This window comes from Ambystoma mexicanum, chromosome 4q (assembly GCF_040938575.1).
Source record: "Ambystoma mexicanum isolate Mex_15411 chromosome 4q, UKY_AmexF1_1, whole genome shotgun sequence".
Lineage (NCBI taxonomy): Eukaryota > Metazoa > Chordata > Amphibia > Caudata > Ambystomatidae > Ambystoma > Ambystoma mexicanum.
In genome coordinates this window covers 817,887,916-817,912,123 of record NC_090928.1, presented here as the reverse complement: position 1 = coordinate 817,912,123, position 24,208 = coordinate 817,887,916, and the positions used below count along the sequence as shown (strand labels likewise).

General features: G+C 46.1%; 1 protein-coding gene across 23 annotated transcripts in view; it reads right to left on the bottom strand.

The window, feature by feature from the left end:
* NRXN1 (neurexin 1) overlaps positions 1 to 24,208 on the bottom strand; it is a 2,019,102-nt gene that overhangs the window by 781,076 nt on the left and 1,213,818 nt on the right. For all 23 annotated transcript variants that reach the window (XM_069608380.1, XM_069608381.1, XM_069608367.1 and 20 more), the window contains one exon: positions 3,499 to 3,702. In XM_069608380.1, the coding sequence (XP_069464481.1) occupies positions 3,499 to 3,702 (204 nt within the window). The remainder of the gene's footprint in view (positions 1 to 3,498; positions 3,703 to 24,208) is intronic.

Sequence of the window (24,208 nt, the reverse complement as noted above, 5' to 3'; positions counted from 1 at the left end):
CAAAGCTACATGGTGACAAATCAAGGCGGGATGTTTTGTGGATGTGCCAAACATGTCTGCCCTGGACTGCCTGCTCCTGCCTTCCCATCTGTGAAAGAACATACAATTGTTCTTCAATATACTTGATAACATTGCTCCGTCACAATGGGGTACAAGTGCTGGACACCCCAGGATCATACATATGGGACCCCTGCTGGTTAGAGCCAAGGCTGTACTTTGTCGAATGTGGTGCGTGTAGGTCTTCCATTCAGTAAGGTCTGGCAAGAACTGATCAAGTTCTGGCATGTACTGCACATGGTAATTATTTGAGGAATATGTTTGTTTTTAGTGTGTCCTTTTCACAGTTTCAGGGGGGGACGTATTTCCTTTTGAAGGGGCTGGGAATGAGGCAAAATGTCACTCTTACTGAAAAATGGATGGTGGGTTGATACATATTTCTTTTTTTAAATGTATCATTACATGTTTACATTATTATTATTAGTACTATTATTATTATTATTATTATTATATTATTATTAGGGTATTTATTGAGTGCAGACCTAGCTTCGGGAAGCAACAGAGCACTTTACAATCATAGGAAGAAGGACCCAGTGAGGGATACATTGAAACACCTAAGAAAAAACATTCACTAAGTTGCCTATTATAGAAATATAATTACTAAACCATATCATACATCTGTCAGCAATGCCTGCAGATATATTTCTAACCCATGTTCTCTCAAGAAAGGAGTCTGTTATCTTATCTATTTATATCTTTGTGGCTGCTATTTTCAACCGTGCAGATAAGAGGTTGAACATTTCAAGACATGGATGCAGTGATAAATGTTCTCATTGGACGGATGGGAATGACAGCAATGGCACATTGATGGGAACACAGCAATTTGGATTGATAGTCCCAAATGCATTTAGCACCATTCTAGCTTTGTGGGACCTTTACGCTGTGCTACTTGTTTTGACAACTCAAAGTAGGCATGGCACAGTCAGAATCTGAAGACTGCACTCTGTACACAATTCCAAAGGATGTTTTAAATGCCCACATGTATGAGGACATTCAGTGGAATGGAAAAGGCACAACGCCGAAAATATTCTTGAATTGTTGATGAATTGACCCATTTTTAGAATCCTGGTTCACAGTTACAGAATTGCATTAAATGCATTTATTTAAGTATCTCATTTGTAAAGCACACATACAACGCAGAGGCATTGAGGCGCTGTTGCACATACAATTCAAGTATAGATAAGGTAAGATAAGTACAATTAAACTTGTAAAAGCTGGTAAGAATTTGCTCCCCAAATAGAAACAATCCTACAATAGTCCAGTGACCTGCACATATGTGTTGTAAATAGTAGTATCTTGCAAGGAAACAGTATATATATTAATATGTTTCAAATTGATTAATGAGAGCATGAAATCAGCACCCCAGACCCTGCTGGAAACCTCACCGAGCACAGTGGTGGGACACATATCACAGGGAATGGCTGCTGAAAACTAATGGGATGCCACACGCCCCCCATCTGAGCGCAGCTGAATGTCTGTATTTTAAGGTGTGACATTTTACTGCATTTTACCACGGTGGATTTGGTAGGGGTATAAGATATAGAGGCTGACATTGAAGGGCAGGGTTAGGGAGATGGGAAGTATAGGAGAGGAGGGCAGACAATAGGGAGGGGAGGGTTGTGGGCCAGGCCCTCTATAGAAATGTGAAACACACTGTAAAATGTAGAGAGATGTTCCAGTGGGTCAGAGGGATGTGATCCATCCAATGAAGGGGAAGCTTTTCAGTGTGGAAAAATGAGAACGAACTTGTTATGATCAAAACACTATCCTGTGTGACATTTAATATGATCCTAAATGAAATTTACCACATGCTAATTTGTTATAAACAGTGGCAACGTCAGCACCATATGATGCTGCTTTTAATTCAAGTATATACCAATGAGCGCCTTATATTGCTTATTTTTCATGTTTTATTCTAGCTCTGTTATTTGTATGATATTACCATGTTTCGCTGGATTTGTTTGTATTATCCGAAATAAAGCATATAATGAATTAATGGGCACCTCCTTTTTTGATTAGCAATGAAGTTACTGTCCCTATAAGGGCAGTGAACATAACACACCCTATTATTCAAGTCTCTTAGTTAGTTATATCATGTTCAAATATATCGTCCAGTAGATAATCAATTGTGTTCAGTGGGTAAATTAGTGTGTGACTTTCATTCTCTTGAAGTGGAAACTAAATAAAGGATTAAAAGAACAGCATAACCAAATGTATCTTTGCTTCTGGTACCTGTAACACTTAAGGGGTAATGCCCACATAATATTTTAATAATTCCTTCGAGCAGTATGGATAATCTAAAAATAAAACACCCATGTTTTGTTTCCATGTAGCTGAGTTTGTCATGTGTCGTCAACCGCATCAGAAAAGTGGTTGCAAACAGCCAAGGATCAGTAATTGCACATCTCTTTGCACAGAACACTGTGTAAAGCTCTTGAGTATGATGCCATTTTCTTTTTACGGTTTCTAAAATGGTGTACCGTGAAAAAACGTAGAATTTTTAAAAGATGTAATGCACGAAAATAGCCACTTGATGGTGCTGCAATGCAAGTATGCGAGCGTCCCTCCTGGGTTCTGCTTAGACTGACGGTGAAACAAATGTTTTGCTGCAGTGATCCGCAGCCCTTCCTTACAGCAAAATAGTGTCACACCCAGATGCTAATTTTAACCCGCACCAGATTGTGGTTTGTAAAAACTCTTCTGAAATCCTTACATAGTGTGTTATTTATGTGCATCGTGTAGCATACTGTAATATGTATATCTCTGAAAGGAAAACTCTAACAGACATGCTCTCCATAGCAGAGAAGCATTGTTTCTGTGAAAGAACGTGTGTGTTTTGTGATCTCATGGCTGTTTGCGCAGGGCCGCAGACCTTGGGCGTTGAAGGGTTGTGTGTTATCTTTTGAAACAAAAAATACCAGCACCGTAGATTTATTCATAGAGCATGGATAGAACTCAATAAAAAGGACGCTTAAAAGGAGAAGCACCTATGTAGCACCGCATCACGTGTGAATTGAAGATGTGCTTTGATGTTTGCTGTAGATTTTGCTGCTTGTCTGTCAAGAGGAGCCTGACCTACTTTGAACTGTTAAACAGTTTTCTGCACGCACACTTCTGAATTATGTAACTGCTGACACAGGAAAGTATCGCTCATAAATATTCCAGCAGGGAACATCGCCCTGCATTAGATTCAATGAAAAAAGGGGCTTCTCTTTTTAAGCAGTCCGTGAGCAGAGAAAAACACAGATTAGACCAGATCTCGCTACTTTGTGCAACGCGAGCTAGGTATATGCAAAATGTGTTAAAACATTTAAGGTAACAATGAACAAATGCATGTGCTATGTGCGTTGCGTTCCTTTCACGTGTGAGTTAATTCGCTTGTTAGGATATATGCAGTGCAGGCAAGGTAAATGGACGGGTATCGGCTGTCCGGGGTGTTACCTAGGTTGACCGTCAGTTTCACTCGTCCTGCGTCCAGCTCCAAGCGGAGGGTGTCGGCGGAGTCTCGCGATGTAGTGGCCATCAAAATACCGTAGGCCCGCTGGGACCGGAAGCGCAAGGACACGTCTTCCGCCTCGGTGTGCATGACGACCGGCAGCTGGATCTTCATAAACATGCTTCCGTCGTAGCTCAGGACCGTGGCCTCTGAACGGGAGAAGCAGACGTTTGCAAGATGTCATTTTCTCTGCACAACTGTACGTGCATTTTGAGAAACCCAACACACAGGCACATATTAAAATAACTGTTATCACCCCATTCCTGAAATATTACTGCGACATCTCCGCAACGAGTGGCTTTTTTGAGCGGGGTCTCGGAAAAACAAAGCTGTTGAAATAAATTCAAGCAAAGGCAAATTGTCTAAATTGTTTCCCAAAATTATAGCTATATATATATTTTTTTTTTCAGCAAACACAAAGGGTTTTGAAACGAAACGTTATTTTGTCAAAAGTGAGCCAAGAACATATTTAGAATCCGATTATTAAAAAATACATTTTAGAACAAGAATAGCATATTGTTAAACACATAACACAAACTCATCGTCAAGAAAAAAGCACGTTTCCTGATCTCGAACTCGCTTCGCTTTTCACTCCCTGTGTCCAGGATAAACATCATTGTGTTCAACCCTGTATCGATTCCATGAACACTTTCCCACTACCCCATTGAAAAACGCTCAGTAAACCAGGCCCTCGGAATAACAGAATATCAGCTGCAGACCCAACCTGTAAAGAGAATACCAGCACTGGTTTGGATACATCATAACGTTAACCTCTACTGGATGGTAGTTCACCAGAGTGTGCTTAAGACAGGACCCGCAAGCTTTTACAAATACAGTTTAATGCTTATTTCCCAAGCCGAAGATGCGATGGAGTTGCTCTTATGTGTGTGAGTTTATATATCGACCTGTGAGGGTGTACTATCAACATCATGAATGAGCTGGTAATGGATGTGTCTGATAGGTTGCTGAAACCGGCATCTTCACTCACTACAAGAATGTCAATAGCAACGCCGATAACGATGCTCCAGACATGTGCTGGGACTATATTACATACTGCCTACTGGATACTGGACGTTTACTATAAACAGGTGTTGTGGTTTTATTTAATAAGGGTGAGTTGGGGACAGATCATATTATTTACAATAAGAAAGACACCAGGCTAACGGCTGCAACACTTTATTGCATGCGCATTTCCATTGCAATTGCTCTGTAAAGCCCAAACTCATTGTTCACGGCTGTCATCTCTCACTGACCAACTGGGAACAATGTCGCTCTGCGTCATTCTGTGTGTTTACTCAGGAGGACTTTCTCTCTGAAGCGCAAGGAATGGGAGTGGTCAAGCAGCTGGCACAGCCCACGCAGGGGGGGTAGAGGGACAGCTGGGTCAGCACCGCCTCTACTCTCCTGAGGGAGGTGGAAGGGTTGTATCCTGTGTTCGGGCCAGCCGAAACCGGCCGGTGGACTGGTGTGCTGGAGGACTTAAAAAGCTGGAGGGAGCCAGTCTCTTTTCCAGTGCCGAGCACATCTCATCACGGTTTCAAATAGTATTTACAACGGCTTATGAGGTTAGAGTGGAGTTGAGGGCGTCTGGCACTTTGCTTGCTAACTATTCGCTGGTCGCACCCTCGGCCCCAAACGGCACTTCCTCCACAGCTGAGGTGTCTCTCTGTGGTGAAACGGCACAATACTTTTAAAATGTTTCCAGGGTCGGGCGAATGGTGCAGGCCCATTTGGCTCCTCCTTGTGTTTGCATCGGCAGGCCCCTTTGCTTCAGAAGGAGTAATGAGGCTCACACCTCGGTATCCAATAAACACTGCTGATGGATACAATCTATCAGCAAGAAGAAGTAGCCCCTTTGCTACCGCGTTTTGCTTGTCTGCCTTCTTGAGTTTGCCTTGCCTGGCAGCAGGCTGTGTGGAAGCGGCAGCATGGTTGTCCGGCTCTCGCATGGCAGATCGGCTGCTAGTTCGGTGTTGCAGGTTTATCAGGATTGTTTGAAAATGACCCAGCCCGAGTGAGGAACCCTTGTAAAATGTTGAGCTAGCCACACCGTAATGTTTTCTTGTCCCTTAGTGAGTGAGTGGTTCGCTCAGGCACAGCTCTCTTCCGGGTCCTCATAATTGAAGGCACGTAGCAGGGTGCGGCTCTACGTCTCAACGTGGCGACTCTCCTTTTATGGTACTAACCTCTGCGCACACGCAAAGGTTTCTTTCGACAGCATAACCGAGCCCCGCCTCCGATCAGGGAGAGATATATTTAAGAGTGGCATGGCACAGCGTTGGTTAGGGTGGTACCAGCATCGACTGGGTGTTCTGGGGGGCACACCTGGTTAATTAAGAAGGGGTTGGGCGTGTGCAGTGCTGGATGGATTGCAGGGAAAGGATTTACCCACACGTCAGCTTTTCTGGTGCAGTGGTGAAGTGCTCACCATGCAAACATGGTGACCGTGGTTCGAGTCCTGAGAACAGCATACCCGCGTGCACATGTTTAACTTTAAGTGGTGTTCGTGAGGATTGGGGGTCTGCCGTGGGTGTCTGTGTGTTGAGGGCTCCACAGGCACATTTTGTGCAATTATAAGAGCTCGAGCGTGTGCTAGACGGGAGTAGGGGAGGGTGCTGCCTTAGGTTCCTCCTGCTGACTTTTCTGAATGTAGGGTCACTACGCTTGTTGAAATGATTGATATTGATATTTTTTTTCTATCGCGCTCGATTGTAACATTACATACAAGGAGAGTATTGCGATATCGGGGAATGCCGAGCGACATTTTCAGCATAGCGCAAGGCTGATCAAAATTGTTGAAAAGTTAATTTTAAAAGAAGAGTGTGATCAGGAATGCACCGATGCATTTAGTTAAGAGTATAATAAGGCAGTGCAGTGGATGTTAAAAGGAAAAATAGCACGGCGCAGTTGAGGATTAACAGTTAAACTTGCTCTACTAAATAAAATGCATGGTCGCTGGCGGCCTGTTCCGCCTCACGCTGCAAAGAGAAGATGGGGGTTGGCGGTGCTTGTGTCGGCAGCAGTCCTGGATTGGGTAGGGTTATGAGGCTCCGATCAAATTGAGACTCTGGCCATCTACTGACTTATTGTGAAGCACTGGAGGCCCTTAGGTCTGTGGCCCTTCTTGCATCTGGTTTGGGGCACACCTCTATTCGTGGGCCCCTCTGGGATTCGATAATGGGAGGGAACAATGAATCCTGCATTATATTTTTTACCATTTTTTGGAGAAATGGAGAAAAGTGATTGGTATTCTGAGAGATCGGTAGTTTTATTGATTCTTAGGAGGCAAGGTGTGTTTAACTGCTTTGATGTTGTCGCCTATTTCTGGGATTGCCTCCTGTCTAGAATGCATATTGTATGCTGTTTATTTATATATTTACTGATTGTGTTAAAAAGCTGTCATTTGTACTGCTGTATGCCACAGGTTTAATACAAAATAATAATAATACGAGTACGATTAGGCAGTGCAGTAGATGTTAAAAGGAATAACAGCACGGCGCTGTTGAGGTTAAAAGTGAATCTTGCTTTGCTAAAGGAAATGCATGGTCGCCGGGGGTCTGTTCCATCTCACCCTGCAAAGATAAGGTGGGGGTTGGTGGTGCTTGTGTCCGAAGCAGTACTGGATTGGGTACTGAGCGTGTTCTCCTGCAAAAGCACATTCAGGGGGTATTAGGTTGTCAGAGAGGGTCACCTAAGGAGAATAACACGAGTATGGAACTGTGTTTTGGCCTGTGTTCATGAATAATGGCAATGTGGCGGAGTGCACACTGGGGGCAGAATGAACATCCGGTTGGGGAGTGGCAAAAACAAAAGAGGGACTCACAGCTTGGAAAGGGCACTATTAGCCCAATTAGGACAGGATGGAAGGTGACAGGTGGGTGCAGGGAGAACAAGCATGAGGGTGTGTGACCCACAACTGTTGGATTTGATGTTAACATGGTTGTGTTGTGTGCCATCACAGGAAACAATCCGAGCAAGGTGCGGCTTCCTTCAGATTTGGTATCAGGTCCTGCAGAGAGAAGAGCCAGGAGGAGCTAACGTGTTTTGGTAAGGTGTTGACGGAACGTGGTGTGTGCTGTTGCACTGTAATTTCCCCCTCAAGCACTGCTATTAGTTTCATCTGCAGGTGCTGGGTATCCTAGTACAGGTTTAGTTTTCCTGTTTTTTTCTCTAATATTGTTTTACTTGTAGGTGGGGTACCATGTGAAGCCAGGGATCACCCAGCATGCTCTCCAGGGGTGAAGGTAGATCCAGCAGCAGGCATGGGGCTGATGGTGATAACACACCGGAGATCTGGGTACTCTTCCAGGAAAACATCTGTATCAGGGGAACAGGTTGGGCAAAGAAGATGCTGTAACTGCCAGGTGAGGTGCCCACCCAAGATACCCCTGTGATTGTGTTGAAAACACCCTCAATTACAGAAGAGAGGGCTGAACAACCGGCCAAGAGTAAGAGAGCCATGCATCAGCCCAAGGGTAAGGGGGTTTCAGCAGGGAGGAATGTCTTACTACTGGTTGTGGGTTTGACGTCAGAAATTGCCAGGAAGAAGAGAGCCGGGCATCAGCCTATGGGTAAGGATGTTGCAGAAGGCGAGGAACAGAGTGCCTTACCAATGCCACTCGAGTTTCCTGCCTCCTGTGCAAGTGTCGGGGCAGCAAAGGTACTGCCTAGTGGTAGTGGGGTCATGTTGCCTGCTCTCGGCGCAGGTACTGGAGCACCAAAGGCAACGCCTAGTGATAGTGGGGCCATCTCTGGCACTGGGCAGGATATATCATGTAGCAACATGGCAACAGTGATGGCTGAGACGATAAAAGTGATGCGAAATGTGGCGCAGTTCGCGAACAGGCCTGGTTTGGGCAACGGGGCACAGGGGAGTGCAGGAGAAGCCCCACAAGCCTGCAGCCCTGTGGGGGTAAAAAGAGGATCTGTGGAGGGGATAGTTGGAGACACAGCTTCAAGAGCAGCTGACCCACATCAACTAGCACCAGGACTGGGTGAAGTAGAGGGGGCAGAAGAGGCCACTGCACCATGCTAAGTGGGTCCATGCTACCCCCTGATCTAACAAAGAGTACAATGTCATGGTCTGGGGTGTCTCAGGTGGCAAGTGTGAGCAGCCCGGAAAGGGAAGACCCACGTAATACCCAGGAATGCACAGAAGAGAACTGCACCTTTTTGACTATTACCTCCTTATTATCTGACAGGTCAACTTTGGCAATGCATATTCCAAAACAAGTAAAAGAGCGGATCTGGGCCTGGGAATACTTTGACCTATTGTTTGACCAGGTTATGTAGCTGGGCTCTAACACAGGAAGGGGGGCACTTTTGGCAAAATTGGACATCGAATCGGCTTTCTGACTCCTGTCGGTACACACCCAGAGTTTCCATCTATTGGGATTTCTGTGGGAAGGACAGTTCTACTTTGCCAGGTGCATGAACATGTGTTTGCACACTGTCCTGTGCTTTCTTTGAGATGGAACAGAGAGGGGGTATTGTTCATTGCCTGGATGATTTTCATTTCATGGGTAGGAAAGGTATGGAGGAATGTACAGAAGAAACGTGCCTCCTTCCTGTACTTGATGGAACAGCGTAACATCCCATTGGGACCTGAGAAGATGCAGGAACCTGGAGAGGTGCTCAAGTTCCTAGGCATTGGGATAGACACCATTGGGGATGAGTTCCAGTTGCCCCAGAACAAAGTGGTAGACCTCTTGACAGAGCTTGACACAAACTTGGCACAAGATAAGACCACCATTGAAAAGATCCAGCAACTGCTCGGCATACTGAATTTTGTGACAAAGGTGATACCAGCAGGTAGAGCATTTGCAAGAAGGTTAGCAAGGGCCACGTTAGGGTTCACCTAGAAGTTTCACCATATCAGGCAGTGGCACACGTTTTTTCAAGGTTTCAACTGTATAATCCTGTGGAGGGCCCCGTGGGTGACCAGTGAGGAGCTGCAGCATTATTTTGATCCCTCTGCCATGGAAGTGTTTGTGGTCATCATGGGACAGGAGTGGTGAGCAAAATAGTGGCCTATTCAGTGGTGCAACAATGGCAAGACCAAGAACATTTTGGAGCTCTTCCTTATACTGGTAGCGCTCCTGCTATAGCCTAAGGAGTTGAGTAACAGGAGGGTGCAGTTTTGGTCTGACAACAGGGCGATAGTGCAGACAATCAATCTGTAATCAGCTTCATGTCCAGTGATACTGGGGCTTCTAAGAAAGCTAGTTGAAATGTGTTTATATCAGAATATTGAGTTTTGAGCACGACATGTGCAAGGTATTTAAAACATTGCGGCTGATGCTCTCTCTCATTTCCAGTGGGACACGTTCTGGGGGCCAATCCGCTGATTGCGGAACCAGCAAAGCTACAGTATGTTTTTGTAGCTTTCTGTTGGAGGAATGGGGCACAGAGCTGGCAGTGGATGAGCAAGTGCAAGAGTTTTTGGTGTGGGCACACAAGGACGGGAAAACAAGCAGTTAGACAGCTGGGCACCTTGTAGCAATGGCATTTTACAGCAAGCTGGGTGGAAAGGGACCCCAACAAATGTTTTGAGGAGCAAACTGCTCTGAAGACTGGCGCGATTAGAATGTTCAAGGAGAGACGGGCGCAAACCCATTGATTTTGGGGTGTTGCCTGGGGTGTGGTAAAGCCCATTCAAATATGGCTTTTATCGATGCATTTAGGGTCTGCAAACCAGTGATGAATAGCAAGAACTATGGGTCAGGGAGAACACTGCAAAAGGGGGATGTTTCGTTCACAGATGACGGGGTAAGAATAAGGGCTCGAAAGTCGAAAACAGACCAGGAAGCGAAGGGTAGATGGATGACCCTCTATGGTTCACCCAAGGATGCTGGTTACCTGAACCGTCTGCTCTCGCTTTTCATGGCAGGGGGACCAATTATCGGGTCATACGTACTAATACATGAGGACAGCTCCCAGTGACAATGTTCCAATTTCACAAGGTTTTGGTGTCTGCATTGAGTATGGCAGGCTACAAAAGGGTTGTCTGGTCTCCTCATGGCTTCAGTATAGGGGCAGCCACCACCACATTTCAGCAAGGGATGCCTGGTGCTGCCTTAATGAAATTGGGCAGATGGAAGTCAGACAGATTTAGGATATACAACAGGCCAAACGAAATGGACATAGGGGCTCCACATTAGTGGCACAGAATAGGGTGTTTACAAAAAAAAAAAAAAGAGATGAACATGTTTTGAGGTGGTGTGTAATGGAATTTATTTTGTTGCAACAGCTTGCCAGACTGTTTGGTTCATCAGACAATCCTTTGTGTTGAGAGCAGAGCAAAGAGTACAGCAATGGCAGAGGGATGAAGAAATATGAGGATGAGAAACATAGTTAGTTTGGCTTGGTACTCTGGGCATGCAATGGCACACGCTGGTGCCAGCAGATCAAAGGCAACTGGTCAGGTTGCCTGCAGCCAACATCTTGGAATTGCACCAGCGGGTAAGGATCTCATCACCCCGGCTATGGGGCTGCTGTTTGATTAAAAAGTGACAGCCCCTTCTATGGCACTGCACCTTCTCACATGGGGCAGTTCTTAAAACTTGAATGTAAATCAAATTGACTCACACCGTTGTTTACTCTGGCCCTTGGACATGTCTTTCTGTTTTGGGAATTCTTCTGTACACTGTCATGTGTGTTTGTTGCAGGCAGGGACAGTAGACTGATTCAGGGACGTTTGATAATGTCAGGTACCAGGTTTTAATTGGGCTGGGACTATCTGGGGTTCCATCCCGGCAGTCTCGAATAGTTGTGCTCGAGCCAAGGCTCTACCATAGGCTCTCCTCAATGTGTTATCCCAATGAAAGTACTGGTTAGGATACAGAGATGTGGATTACATGTAAAGTGATTGTGCACATAATTTCTTACATATATACCTCACCATGTTCCCCCAATTTAAGTCTGCTTGTATTGAGAACCATATGACTATCTCACCCACGTGAAAGGCATTGACTGGGCACTCTAGCGAACACACACAAATAATTGGACGAGTGTGCATGGTGAGAAAATGGCATCATAGACATGCATTGCAAAGTCCCTTACTGCCAGAGCACACCACTCTATTGCTAATGCCTTTTTAGAATCATTCCCAAGGTACAGCATGTGAAGCAAAGGGATTGGAAATAAAATTATTGAAACCGTTTGTGCATTCTACTTACGATCGGATGCAATTTTGGGCACTTTTTAACAGGGTTGAAACGAATTATCTCACATTAAAAAAATATGCTGAAAAGTGAACAAGCGCCATCGGATGTGAGGAATGCATGAGGCAAGCCGATCTACTGCAGCCAACTGTCAGCTACTGGTGATCACCCCTGCACTTTATCTTCTCTTGCCTCCCTCTCAACTTTTGCTTTCAGCCCTGAAACACACACACACACACACACACACACCTTGACCACCGACACCAAACTCCACTGCACTCTCGTATCCATCCAATCGGCCTCATAAAATCGACTTTGTACATTTTTGTAATTGTTATTATTTTATTTGTTTAACTCAAATTCAATAGCTCTCTGAAGGGCATTTAAGGTGACACGTAAGGCTCTGTTCATTAATAATTCTACTCCTATAAGTTGGGTATCGTGGGGGCATTGGGAGGCCCCACGCAATCACACACACACTCGCTCCGCTTACGTCCAAGGAGCTACGCCGGAGACACGTGGATGGTTTGGGTCCCCGGCGCGAACTGCCGCACGGGCCGTGTTTATTAACACTGCGCATGCGTGAACCTCGTTCTGGCTCACGCATGCGCCCAACAGCGTATTACTACGCAACATCCCTCCTTTTCCCCCCGAAACAGAAAACACGAACAAACATAGAATTAAGAGTGCTCAAATACAACTTAAACTGTTAGTGTATCACTGATCACGAAGCAGGGTCCATAAGGAAGTTTTGGAACCTCTGCGGCGGCCTGCGCCCCGCCCAGCTCAGGTACCTGCGTGCTTCATCCTGAGGTACATCGGGCGTCCCTTGAGTCTCGGCCGGTTCATCGTGTCTCAGTGTTGACTCGGCATTCTGCTCCGGGTTGGGTGTGACTGTCTCCTCCGAGCTCGCAGTTCCGATGCGCTTGAAGAAGGACACGTTCCTGGTGACAGTCCCTCGTGCATTGGCGGCGGTGACCATAGACCCTTTGACGTGCGTCACCCCGAGTGGCTGCGTCTCATATGGTAGTGACAACTTTCCTTCCGGCCTTCTGTTTCGCACTAGCACGGTGTCACCCACAGCAATGTCTTTCTCTGGGAGCCTCCTCCTGGTGGTCTCTCTTTCATTCTGAGTGGCTCTCTCCGCTTGCACCTGCTCGTTATTGATCTCTCCCGGATGTCGACCTTAGATTTCTGGTAACAATCCTCTTGGCACCCGTTTGAAGAGCGCCTCCACCGGGGCGACCCCAGTGGACTGATGCGGGGTCGAGCGGTACTCTCGGAGAAAGTCGAACAGGTTGTGTCTCAAATCTTCCCCTTCATTCATTGATATGCGGAACACCTTGTTGAGCGTTCGCATAAATCGCTCTACCTCCCCATTTGCTCTTGGCCAGAGGGGTGTGACCGTACAATGTTTTATCCCTCTTTCTTCACAGTAGGTTGCAAACTGCTGTCCTTGGAACGGGGCACCATTGTCCGAGCACAACTCCCTTGGAAACCCATGCGTGGCAAACATTTTCTCCAACGCCATGATGGTGTGTTCGCTGGCTGTGGACTCGACCAGCTCAACTTCGGGATATCGTGACCACTGATCGGTCACCACCAGAAAGTACATTCCCCGGCCTGTGGACCCAAAATCGGCATGTACCGTCCCCCATGGCTGGTCGCTCCTTACCATTGCTTGGATCGGCGGCCCTCTTTCCACCGGACTCGCAGGTTGGCAGGAATGCAGTTCTTCACAAACTCCTCCACTCTGCTTTCCAGCTCCGGGAACCAGACCTTTAATCTCAGACGAGCTTTCATCTTGGCCATCCCCTGGTGGCCAATATGGACGAGATGTAGGACTTTGTCAACTAATGTTCTCGGGATCACAATCTGGTGACCCCTCAGCAGGAGGCCGTCATCCGCCACCGTCAACTTGTGCCGCGCCTTCCAGAGGGCTTGCAGGTCCTTTTGAGCCCCTATGATCCTCCTGGAGTTGTCTTGCAGGACCTCTCGCCACCCCCCACTCGCTATCACCTGTCTGATTTTGGTGAACGTTTCGTCCCTGTTGGATTCCTCTGCAATTACCTGGCGGGCCAGGGCAATGGGCAGCGCAGATTCGACAGCCAGGTGTACGGCCTCTACGCAGTCGGCCACTTCAATGGAGTCTCGGAGCCTCCCCGAGCCCGGGTGGCGGGACAGATAGTCTGCCGGGTTAAGTGTTCCTGGGTGATACAGTAGTTTGACCCCGTACTCCATTAGCGAGAGCATCCATTGTTCAATGCGAGGTGGTGGTTTGGACGAGGTCCCTGATAGAATTGGGATTAGGGGCTTGTGATCCATCACCACGACAACCGGTTTCCCCAGAATGTAAATGCGGAAATGTTTGCACCCCCACAGTATGGCCAAGGCCTCCCGCTCGATCTGAGAGTATCTCCTCTCTGTCTCGGTGAGGGCTTTGCTGGCATAAGCGATGGGCCTCATGGTTCCTTGATTGTCCGCCTGCATAAGAACTGCTCCCAGGCCCACGGTGCTGGCGTGGACCACAATTTCAGACTCCCGGTCAGAGTTGAAATAAGCCATGGTCTCTTGCCCTTATAGGGCGCTCTTAATGTCATCGAACGCCCGCTGCTCTTTTCCACTCCAGTTCCATGCAACGTCATTCCTGGTGAGCGCTCTTAAGGGCTCCGATAGCGAGGCTAGGTCACGGATGAAGCGACCGCAATAGTTCACCATCCCCAGGAAGCTTCTAATCTCCGCTGGAGATGTCGGTGGAGCGGCTTCACGGATGTCCTTCACTTTCTCTGGATCAGGGGAGATCCCTCCAGCATAGAAAACGAAACCAAAGAACTCCAACCTGTCTTTCAGAAACTCACACTTTTCTTTGTGTAGTGTTAGACCTAGAGTGTGCAGCCTTTCCAGGGTGTTCTCTAGGCGCTTCAGATGTTCTGCCTCCGATCGTGCAAAGACCCGGATGTCGTCCGACATGTTGATCACTCCCTTGAGTCCTGACAGAGCTCCCCTGATGGCATTTTGGAAGACTTCTGCCGCGGACGAGACTCCAAAACTGAGCCACTTGTATTGATATAACCCCTCATGAGTCGTGAAGGTCGTAATGTATCTGGACTCGGGCTGTAACTCTAACTGGTGATATCTAGATCGTAGGTCCAGTTTTGAGAATACTTTCGCTCCCTGGAGTTCCCCAACGATATCATCTAAGGTGGGCGTGATGTGGCGTTCCCTCTTGATGGCTACATTGGGTAGCCTCATGTCCACGCAGATGCGCACCGCACCTTGCTGTTTAGGCTTCGGGGCCACTACAATTGGGGAGACCCAAGAGGTGGGGCCTTCTACCATTTCGATGATGTCTCGGTCAATCAGGGACTGCAACTCTTTCTCCACCTGTGCTCTCAGATGGAACGGGATACGGCGGTGTTTGAGAGCTGTTGGTCTCACTGACCCGTCTATGTGGAGGCGTATTGGATCAGCTTTCAGTTTTCCTACGCCATTGAAGATTGTCTCGAACCGTTGTAGTAGGTTTTCCAGGTCGGCGCAGTACACCGCAAATGAGAAGTGGACAATGTTTAGCGCTTCAGCGGCGGCGCAACTTAGGAGTGAGTGTAGGCTCACACTTGTGACGAAGAATCTTGCTTTGATTCTGGTCTGTCCATGAATCACTGGTGCTATGAATATCCCCTGGATGGGGAGCGGAGTGTGTCCACCAAAAGCATATATGCGCTCTCCCCATGTCTAGGATTTGTTGCAGGGTTAGCCCAGGTTCTCTCAACACCTGCCTCAGCAGTTTTCCGGAGCTGCACCCTTGCAGCAACTGGTTACAAACCATCTCTTCTTCGTTACCCCATCTACAGGAGCTTGCTAGGTGTCAGAGTCGTGCACAGAACTTGTCCAATGATTCATCTTCTCGCTGCTTCTCCGCGCACATGACAAACCTGTCAAAGTCTACATTTGCCATGGGGAGGAAGTAATCCCTGAGTGCTTGTTTCACTGCAACGTAGGTGGCCACAGGGATGGTCAGCAAATCATAGATCTTGTGTACCTCCACCCCTGCCGAGTATACGATGATGGCGATCTTCTCTGCATCTTCCGTGACCCCCGCGGCCGTGAAAAACATTTCTAGCCGTTTCACCCACAGAAGCCATTTTGGACCCAGCTTAGATGGAGGGCCTGTGGTGTCAAATTCAGGTATGGGGCTTAGCGTGCTGTTCATCCTGCGTGGGATGGGGGCAATTGCACCATCTAGGTCATCTTCTTCCCCCATCTTGGTGAATGGCACTCACAGGTACTTGCTGGACACCTTCTGTGGCTGCTGGGCTGGTGTGCTGAGTCCCCATGCAGTGTGGTGCTCTTCCTGCACTTTCCTCCTCCTGGTCATCTGTGCCACAGCCCTGTAAATGTAAGGGCTGTGGAATTTCCAAAAATTGTTGCTGGGCAAAGCAAAAGTCCAAGTGGCGCACGAGCACCCTCACGGGCCGCAACCACTGCCTTTCACGTGTTGACCAAGATGGCCGCCGGCCATAGGCGTGGACTCGTGTGGACGCGAGTCAATGTTCTTCTCCTAGAACGTTGCCAAAGCGGAGGATGGCTCCCGCGCCGTCCTCGTCGCCAGTGTTGGGTATCGTGGGGGCGTTGGGAGGCCCCACGCAATCACACACAAATCCCTCTCCGCATACGTCCAAGGAGCTACGCCGGAGACATGTGGATGGTTTGGGTCCCCGGCGCGAACTGCCGCACGTGCCGTGTTTATTAACACTGCGCATGCATGAGCCTCGTTCTGGCTCATGCATGCGCCCAACAGCGTATTACTACGCAACACTATCCTTGTCCACCAAGTCGATATGACTGCACACAGATCATGTACATTTGTGGATGTTAACTGCAGAACACGGGTTGGTTAAGTAAGATACGTGCTTAATAGCTGCACCGTGTCGACTAATATGTAAAAATGAATGTCTGAAAAACGCATACGATGCGTGCAAGATGAATGCCTGACTTATGGCGCCAAAAGTGCAGTGTGACTGTGTGATAGCCTACAGGTTAGATGCACGCGTTTACTGTTGCCGCCATAATCCTGTCTGCCTGCCAGGGCACAAAGGAAAAATGGCGTCCAACCAACGACGCCACTGTCTCATCAATCAATCGGCAACTCGCTGGGTAGTCTGCAGTAATGACCCATCGAGTCAGAAATTGGAGAAAATTAAGCAAGCACATTTTATAATACGTTACAGAGTTGATTTGAACTAAAACCCTTTCATTGTGGCAATTGTATTTTAAACCTGCCACAACTGGATTTCCTCAGGCATGCCACACTGTTTGACTTGTCAGATAATAAGGCTCCCTTCACGGTCCGGTCTCTCCGCTGGATTCACTCTGAAGCCATTCTCAAAGGATTTAAGCCATGGCGAAGGCATGCCGAATTTTGACAGGATGAATCCGAAATCATTGCATTCGAGTGCAGCGAGAAATACCGAGTGAAAAGCTTTTTAGATTTGCATTCCAAAATTGCCACCCTGGGGGATCGGGCACTTGGGCACCCGCACATAAGTGCACGTTCGCATTATGATGAGAATCAAAAATGGTTGCATACTATATAAGGTAATGGATGCGCTAACATTGCAGTAAAGCATTTAAACACGTTCCACAGATAGGAACGCGGGTGCATGTGGGCTACTTGTGGGCTGACATCAGGCCACCATGACCAGATATTAGAAGAGGGGCTGTGTTCACCAATGGGCATCTGGGCAGAGTTTACGGTACATTTGCACCACAATGTGCCGGCACCAAAGTGCATCAGTAAGTGCATGAACGCAACTGACATCAATAAAAGAAAGTGCACGGGAGTGGATTGCCAGCATGCACAATGTCGAATCCCAACAAGGTCGAAACATGTTTGGGGATGGTTGTGGTCTCGTGCAGAAGGGATGTGACCTAGCAGTTTGGGCTGGATTGCCCATTTTGGGGTGGAGCCAAGCCTGATTTGCATATGGTCTTCCGCCTTCTGTAATGGCTTGGCAGGCGAAGAACGATGGTCTGGAGGGTTGCCCAGAGCAATGCCAGTGGTTAAGATTCATTCTAAACCTTCCAGCCATCACCTCTTTGTTTTTGATTCCCACATGATGTCTTTTGCACCACAATCAGTCTTGGGGATGCTTAGCAACCCATGCACCCACTGATTTGATTGATGTCAAGGTCAGTATTCAGCTGAGTGCCTGTGCAATGAGGACTCATGTGTCAAGTCCTCTCAACGGCAGTGGAAAAATTACAACTATCTATTTATTATAAATCCCCAAATGGTCTGCAGCTAAATATGTGTAATCATCTACAGTGGGAAGATTTGGGAAGGAAGTTGCAATCTCTTTTCTATAAGTACGAACATGTTATTTGCCAAAAGTGATTTTTACTGAGCCATTCATATGTGAGCTTCAAAATGATAGCCCAATCCATTTCAGGTTTCAGTCTATACACGTTCTCATCAGGATCATACATCATTATGGAGCTGTTTCAGGTGTGTTTGAACAAATATTGTGCAATAGGGTTGAAACACACATGTGTGTCTCCTTTTTTCTCCTCCTTCTTATGCTTCATGAACAAGTTAGCCAAACATTTGTATGAATTGTCTTGTCAGTGTTAAAAAAGGGATCACACTAGCTGTGTTGCCATATCCATGGAAGTCATCAATGCATGCGTCTAGAACCCACTCTTCCTCATTTACAAAAGGGTTTTTGAATTGGAAAACCCCATTTAAAAAGGCTTTGTCAATCAAGCTGTCTTTTTCTAAAAGTCCTTTCGGCAAGGGTTTTAATATGACTCTCTGTTTAGTCAATATATTTAGTACATGCCCCTTTTAAGTCCGATAGATTATAGGAAGAACCTCTCAATTAGGGGCTGTCCCATCTTTACTGATAACATACATGAAATGCCCTTAATTTAGCCAAAGCATGAGCAGCTGAAGACATGTCTAAGTATGTGCAGGCTCAACCAAACCTGCAGCTTTTCCTGACACCTTGTATAGTGCAAATTGAATATCTTGATCTTGGATATATTATTTAATATTCCTGCTGCTCTAGATAGATTGAAGGCAATTATAGCAGTGCCCCCTTGGTAGTCTCGGGAGGATAGCTCAGAGGCAACATGCTCCCCTTGGCAGCAAGACGACATGCAGCACCACAAGTTTGATTCCCAGGTCCGCGCTTAGAAACTCCTGAGTATTAAGCGCGTTATAAATAACCTATCATATCATTACCTCACGCCACACAAAGCCAAAACTACTTATAATCTTCTTTCCTTTCACCATAACAAACACAAATTCACTCCATATCATCGTAAACCTGAACAATTCCGCTCCATTCACTCTTTACCCCAATCTCAAAGCACGCAACATGCATTCATGAACCCAGAGCACCGACACTGATCTCGTCCCTCGAATCCATCACATAATCCGCCTCCACTTACTCCATGCCCCCTCAACACCAAGAGGTCATGAAAGTAAATAAGTTGTTCTATAAAATACCCATTAGCACCCTGGGAGGGGGCGCTTTCCAATCAGGATGCTCGGAATGCAGGCTGTATGCCATAGTACAAACCTGCGGTCCGAGTAGCTGGGCAGCACCCCCGCCCTTCACTCCCCTGCTCCCTCTTCACCACTTAACACCTGTGTTGGTTTCTACACGGGTGCTAATGGTGAATTTATGTATGTAAACACATCTAATAAATAAACATACCTTTATTGCACTGCCTGCGGCTGCAGCAGTGCGACTCTCTGGCAGTCCATTTTCATGTCGATTACATCACAGTCATCAACATTGAAAACACACTTCATGTCAGCAGCACGGCTGCAGTTCCGGGCAGTGCAAGAAAGGTACATTTATTTTGAAATAAAAGACACCATTATCACCGGTGCAGAGAACTAAACAGGTGCTAATGGTGATATGCCCCTCAGTGGCGTGCCAACCCTTTCTGTAACTGCACCGCCTCCCTCATTAAGGGGCCCCAGCTGCGATCAGACCTTTAACTTGGGTGGCAGCCATTACCTACAGGGTTGGCCTGACAGCTTGGGGCATATCGCCTCAATAATGCAACATACTGTATCATGACATGATAATCTTGATTTTGTTGTTCAGATAAAGTCCTTAATTTGAAAGTATTCTTTGGCAGAAGATTGTGTGATGAGCTAGTCTGACAAATAAACAGTTCAGGTAATATTCAGCTCTTGTTGACATGGGCAATAGGTGACCCAATAATGATAATTGTTCTGCTTTTTATGCCACCCATGGCATGCTCCAATAAGGCTTTGGCATGTTTGCCTGCTCATTTCCTGTTCAATGCCTCTTGTTAAAGTCTGTGTGCAACACGTAAGCATCTACTAGTAGTGCCCTGATGTGCAACATATTAATCATTTCCATTGTTCATTTTACATTGAGCCAGGTGGAACCTTTTTGTGGTTACTAGCCAGTTCAAGGAACTCAAGATTGTGGCCCATTATTTCCTGTCTGGAATATGCAACAAGAAACAATGGACTCCAGTAGGCTTTTTAAATCCACATGATAGTCTCAGCTGGGCAAGATTCTGTTTACACAGGACATAATCGACTATTCCTGGTTGTTCCTATGTAATATTTGTAGAAGCACCGCTAAACTATGCACCATCAACAAATCATTGTGCATCTCCTTGTCTCTCAGTGTGAATATTCAACTTTCCTAGTCAGCCTAATGGTGCATGTTCCCCTAAACGATTCTCCCCTCCAATACATGTCTGGATGTTTCCCATTTAAATTGGGGTTCTGTTTTGGAAGGAAAGAAAACCACCTTGAGCACATGTTGGAGAATATGTCGACCCAATCCCTGTCTTTCTATTATGTAGTTAAAATCAGTCCACTCCTCACTTCCCTCATCATCCAGCAGAGTTTTGGTAAACATTTTGCAAAAGTGACCTACTAACCTTGATTGCATCACACCACCTTCTCCCAGTCTCCCTGCAGTTATATATGTTAAGTTTCCAAGCTTTTCTACTGTGCCAAATGGTCACCCTAGTGGTTTCTGAGCACTAGACTTGCCTCGATGTTGGTGTATAATCAGTCGCTTGGCAGCTTGTCTGCTTCAGCGGGTCCAATGTGTATCAGGTGGGGTCTCTTAACCTTTACATTTTGTTTAGCCTTCATATGTTCTACATAAGAGTTCATACTGTTGATCTGTGGCTTGACAATAACAGCCACATGTGTAAAACGTCATTTCATGTAGACTTTCTATAATCAGATGTTCATGTGACTTTAGAAATGTCTCTTATAGGTGTTATATAACATTATATAACTTTGTAGACACATCACTCTGCAATTACTTAGAAAATATAGGATCACAAATCTTTCCTTTCCACATTGTCCTTCTCATCCTCCATATGACACAGCTATTAAATCCACAAATATTTATTCGGGGGCATTGGGCCCTGCCAGCTGCTCATTTCTAGTCCTCTGAAAACAAGGCTAGATCATTGTCCTCTTTCACTGGCTCTCCTGAAACCAGATCTTGTAACATGCCTGCAGTGGTCATCAAAATCAGTCCTCAGTCATGTGTGTCATCATGCATGCCAGGATTGAGACGGCACACACACGTTCCTCAGTGTAACCCCCCCCCCCATACAATAGCAATATGTGTTAAGGATATAGTTGGTTTTTTTTGCATTTTTTAAAACGCTCACACAGCCCGCGGTCATCGAGGTGCTGTTACAGGAATTGTTTTTGTTGTGAATTTTTTTTTCTTAGTTGCGTATTTATAACGCGCATAAATTCCCAGAGGTTTCTAAGCGCGGACCGTGATCGAACCTGTGTTGCTTGCTTCGTGTCGTCTTGCTTCCAAGGCGAGACCGTTGCTGCTGAGCTATCCTCCAGGGATGTTGGCTTCAGCTGCTGGCTGTGAAATGAGGAGACTAAATTGTGGGATTTCCAATTGTTCAGATTGCAACCACAATTCTGTGTCTGCAGCTTCAATCAGCATTAGTGCTTCAATAAAGTAAAGGGTGTTACTTTGGCTCTGGCTCTGTGTTCACTATGAAAAACATCAGAAGGGGGAGTGTATCATGAAGCTTAGACTTTCAATTCCTTAGAGATGTAATATCTCTGTTCAACTCCTACTCAAGATTCAAATACAGCAGCCTGTGGACAAATTGGCAGCAATCCAAACTGCTGGCTATGATGGAGCAAACATCTGCAAGCTTCATGGGTTGCATGGATTGATCTTGTGAGTGTTCATCTGATATTGGTGTATTTAATGGATGTTCATGCTGTAGTGGGAAACCACCAGCATTTCCTTGCCTTTCTGTATTAAACCACCCCAACTTCCACCTTAGAATTCAGTGCTTTAGTCATAGGTTCTTGAGATGAACCTTTATCTACAATTTACATAACTATTGATTTTTTTTTTTACTGTAGTATAAGAACCTCACTTTCAACTGCTCCGGGTCGCAGAATTCTTTAGAATGTTCTTCCTTGGTAAACAGCATTCTAGCAAGATATTATAATTAATGTCCTAAAGTCCAATCTAGGGACAAAGAAGTTGTTCCTTTGATCCATAGTCTATTTAGTGGAGTCCAGTGATGTATTGTTCTTTCTCCTTGAGGAAAATATTGCTTTACTTGGCACTGTGCAGGATATTACTGGTAGGCTTTTGTAGCAGCAGGTGTTCAATTAAGTGTTTCAGGATTCCTGGGCCTTGTGCTGTGAGCACCTCTGAACACAGGCAGCCAAGGATAACATGGCGAGCAAAATCGTGTATTGAGCCAGCTTGTTAAAATACACTACTCTGATTCCTTCCAGCCCCTCTGGGTTTCTGTAGAAACCCACTTTATATCTTGTGATGCTTGCTTCTAGTTCTACATTCCTGGAGAGTTGCTCAGAGAACTGCTTAAGGTTATGAGTCGTTAAAAACCTTCCAGTTATCACCTTTTGGTTTTGCTGAAGTCACCCCGACTGGTGCAGGTATGCCCATACGTGGGCCTTGAGCTTGACATCTCTAGGGACCCAAACTACACTTCACTGAAAATGACCAATTAGCCTGAAATATGTCTGGGGTTATTGCATTTTAGTGTCAAAGTGTTGTGACCAAGACATTCTGTCTGAAGTGCCCCTTTCAGGTACGGGCCAAGCCTGATTTTGATATGGGGCCTCATTCCGAGATTGGTGGTATTCATGGTGCTATTTGCGCCATGACTGCCACCAATAATGGGACCGAGTCCGGTGTGGTGCAATGGGGACTTACCAGTCTAGTCTGAGCCTGGCGGGACCAGTAAGTCCCCATTGCACCAACCATTCCCCATGGCGAAGGTGCTTTTTACGTGCCTGCTAATTGCAGGCCCGTAATTAGCAGCTTGGTCCCCTAACGGGACCCGTAAGGTGGTTCCCATTAGAGGACCTCAGAATTGGGCAGTAGGGGATTACCGGCACCGGTCTCCTTACCGGTGCCCAGTATCCCCTACTGCCCGACTCGTAATGAGGCCCATGGTCTTTACCCTTCAATAAAGGCATGGCAGGCTGAAAAACAATGAGCTAAAGTGCTGCCTGGGCAATGTCAAAGGTTATGATTCATTCCAAATAATCCAGGCATTACTTTTGTTGTTTTCCTGACACATTTGTAGCCTATCTCAAAATACTAAGATCATGGTGAATTTGGAGAATTACTTGTGGTTGAACAAGTAACAGGAAGAATATATTTCACACAAGTGAAGATCCAACAGGGAATACATTTCACCAGGACAAGGCTCTGTGTAACAGTGACCAATTCAGTGTAGATTTGTTCCACAAATTGGCATTAGTTGGTAATGGGAATGTGTCCCAAGATGAGGGTTTTTGTGGACACCCCTTACTGATCTGTCGCACAAATGTGGGAACTCTCTCTTTCCAACCTCACTGACTGCAAACAAAAGCTTATGCTATTTCTAATTATTAGACCCAGACTTTACAATTGTATCTGTTGCGAATTTGATCAACAATCACTGATCGTATTTTTCTAATAGAAATGCCATTGGATTTGTCATGATGGGGTTCCTGTATAAACATAAGAGGAGCTCTTTACTTCCTGAGGTGTCATGCTACCACATAGAAACTGGATGGAGTGTTGTTACCCTTAACATTTACCATAAGAAATCTTCAGTGACATGGTTTGTTATTCATCTCACCACAAAATGCACACATGCATGTGTAATGTGCACTTTCAGATATTATGTGATTGCTCTCATGCACAAATTGAGATGTATAATGCACATATCATGATGCAGAGATTGCCCAAGGAGCCTTTGCACTACTGTAGTGATGATAGGGGCTGACTAGAAAGTTAGGGCCCTTGAGTGCTCTATTTCAAAGTTGGTGTTTCATTGTTTAAGGATGGAAGGCCCTGTCCACCAATACTTGGGTAGTTATTTATGCCTGCAACGTGGAGTACTTAGTGAAATTGGACCTTCAGACGACCTTCCCCAAGGAAAAAAAACAAAACAGCTATTCACATTTCTT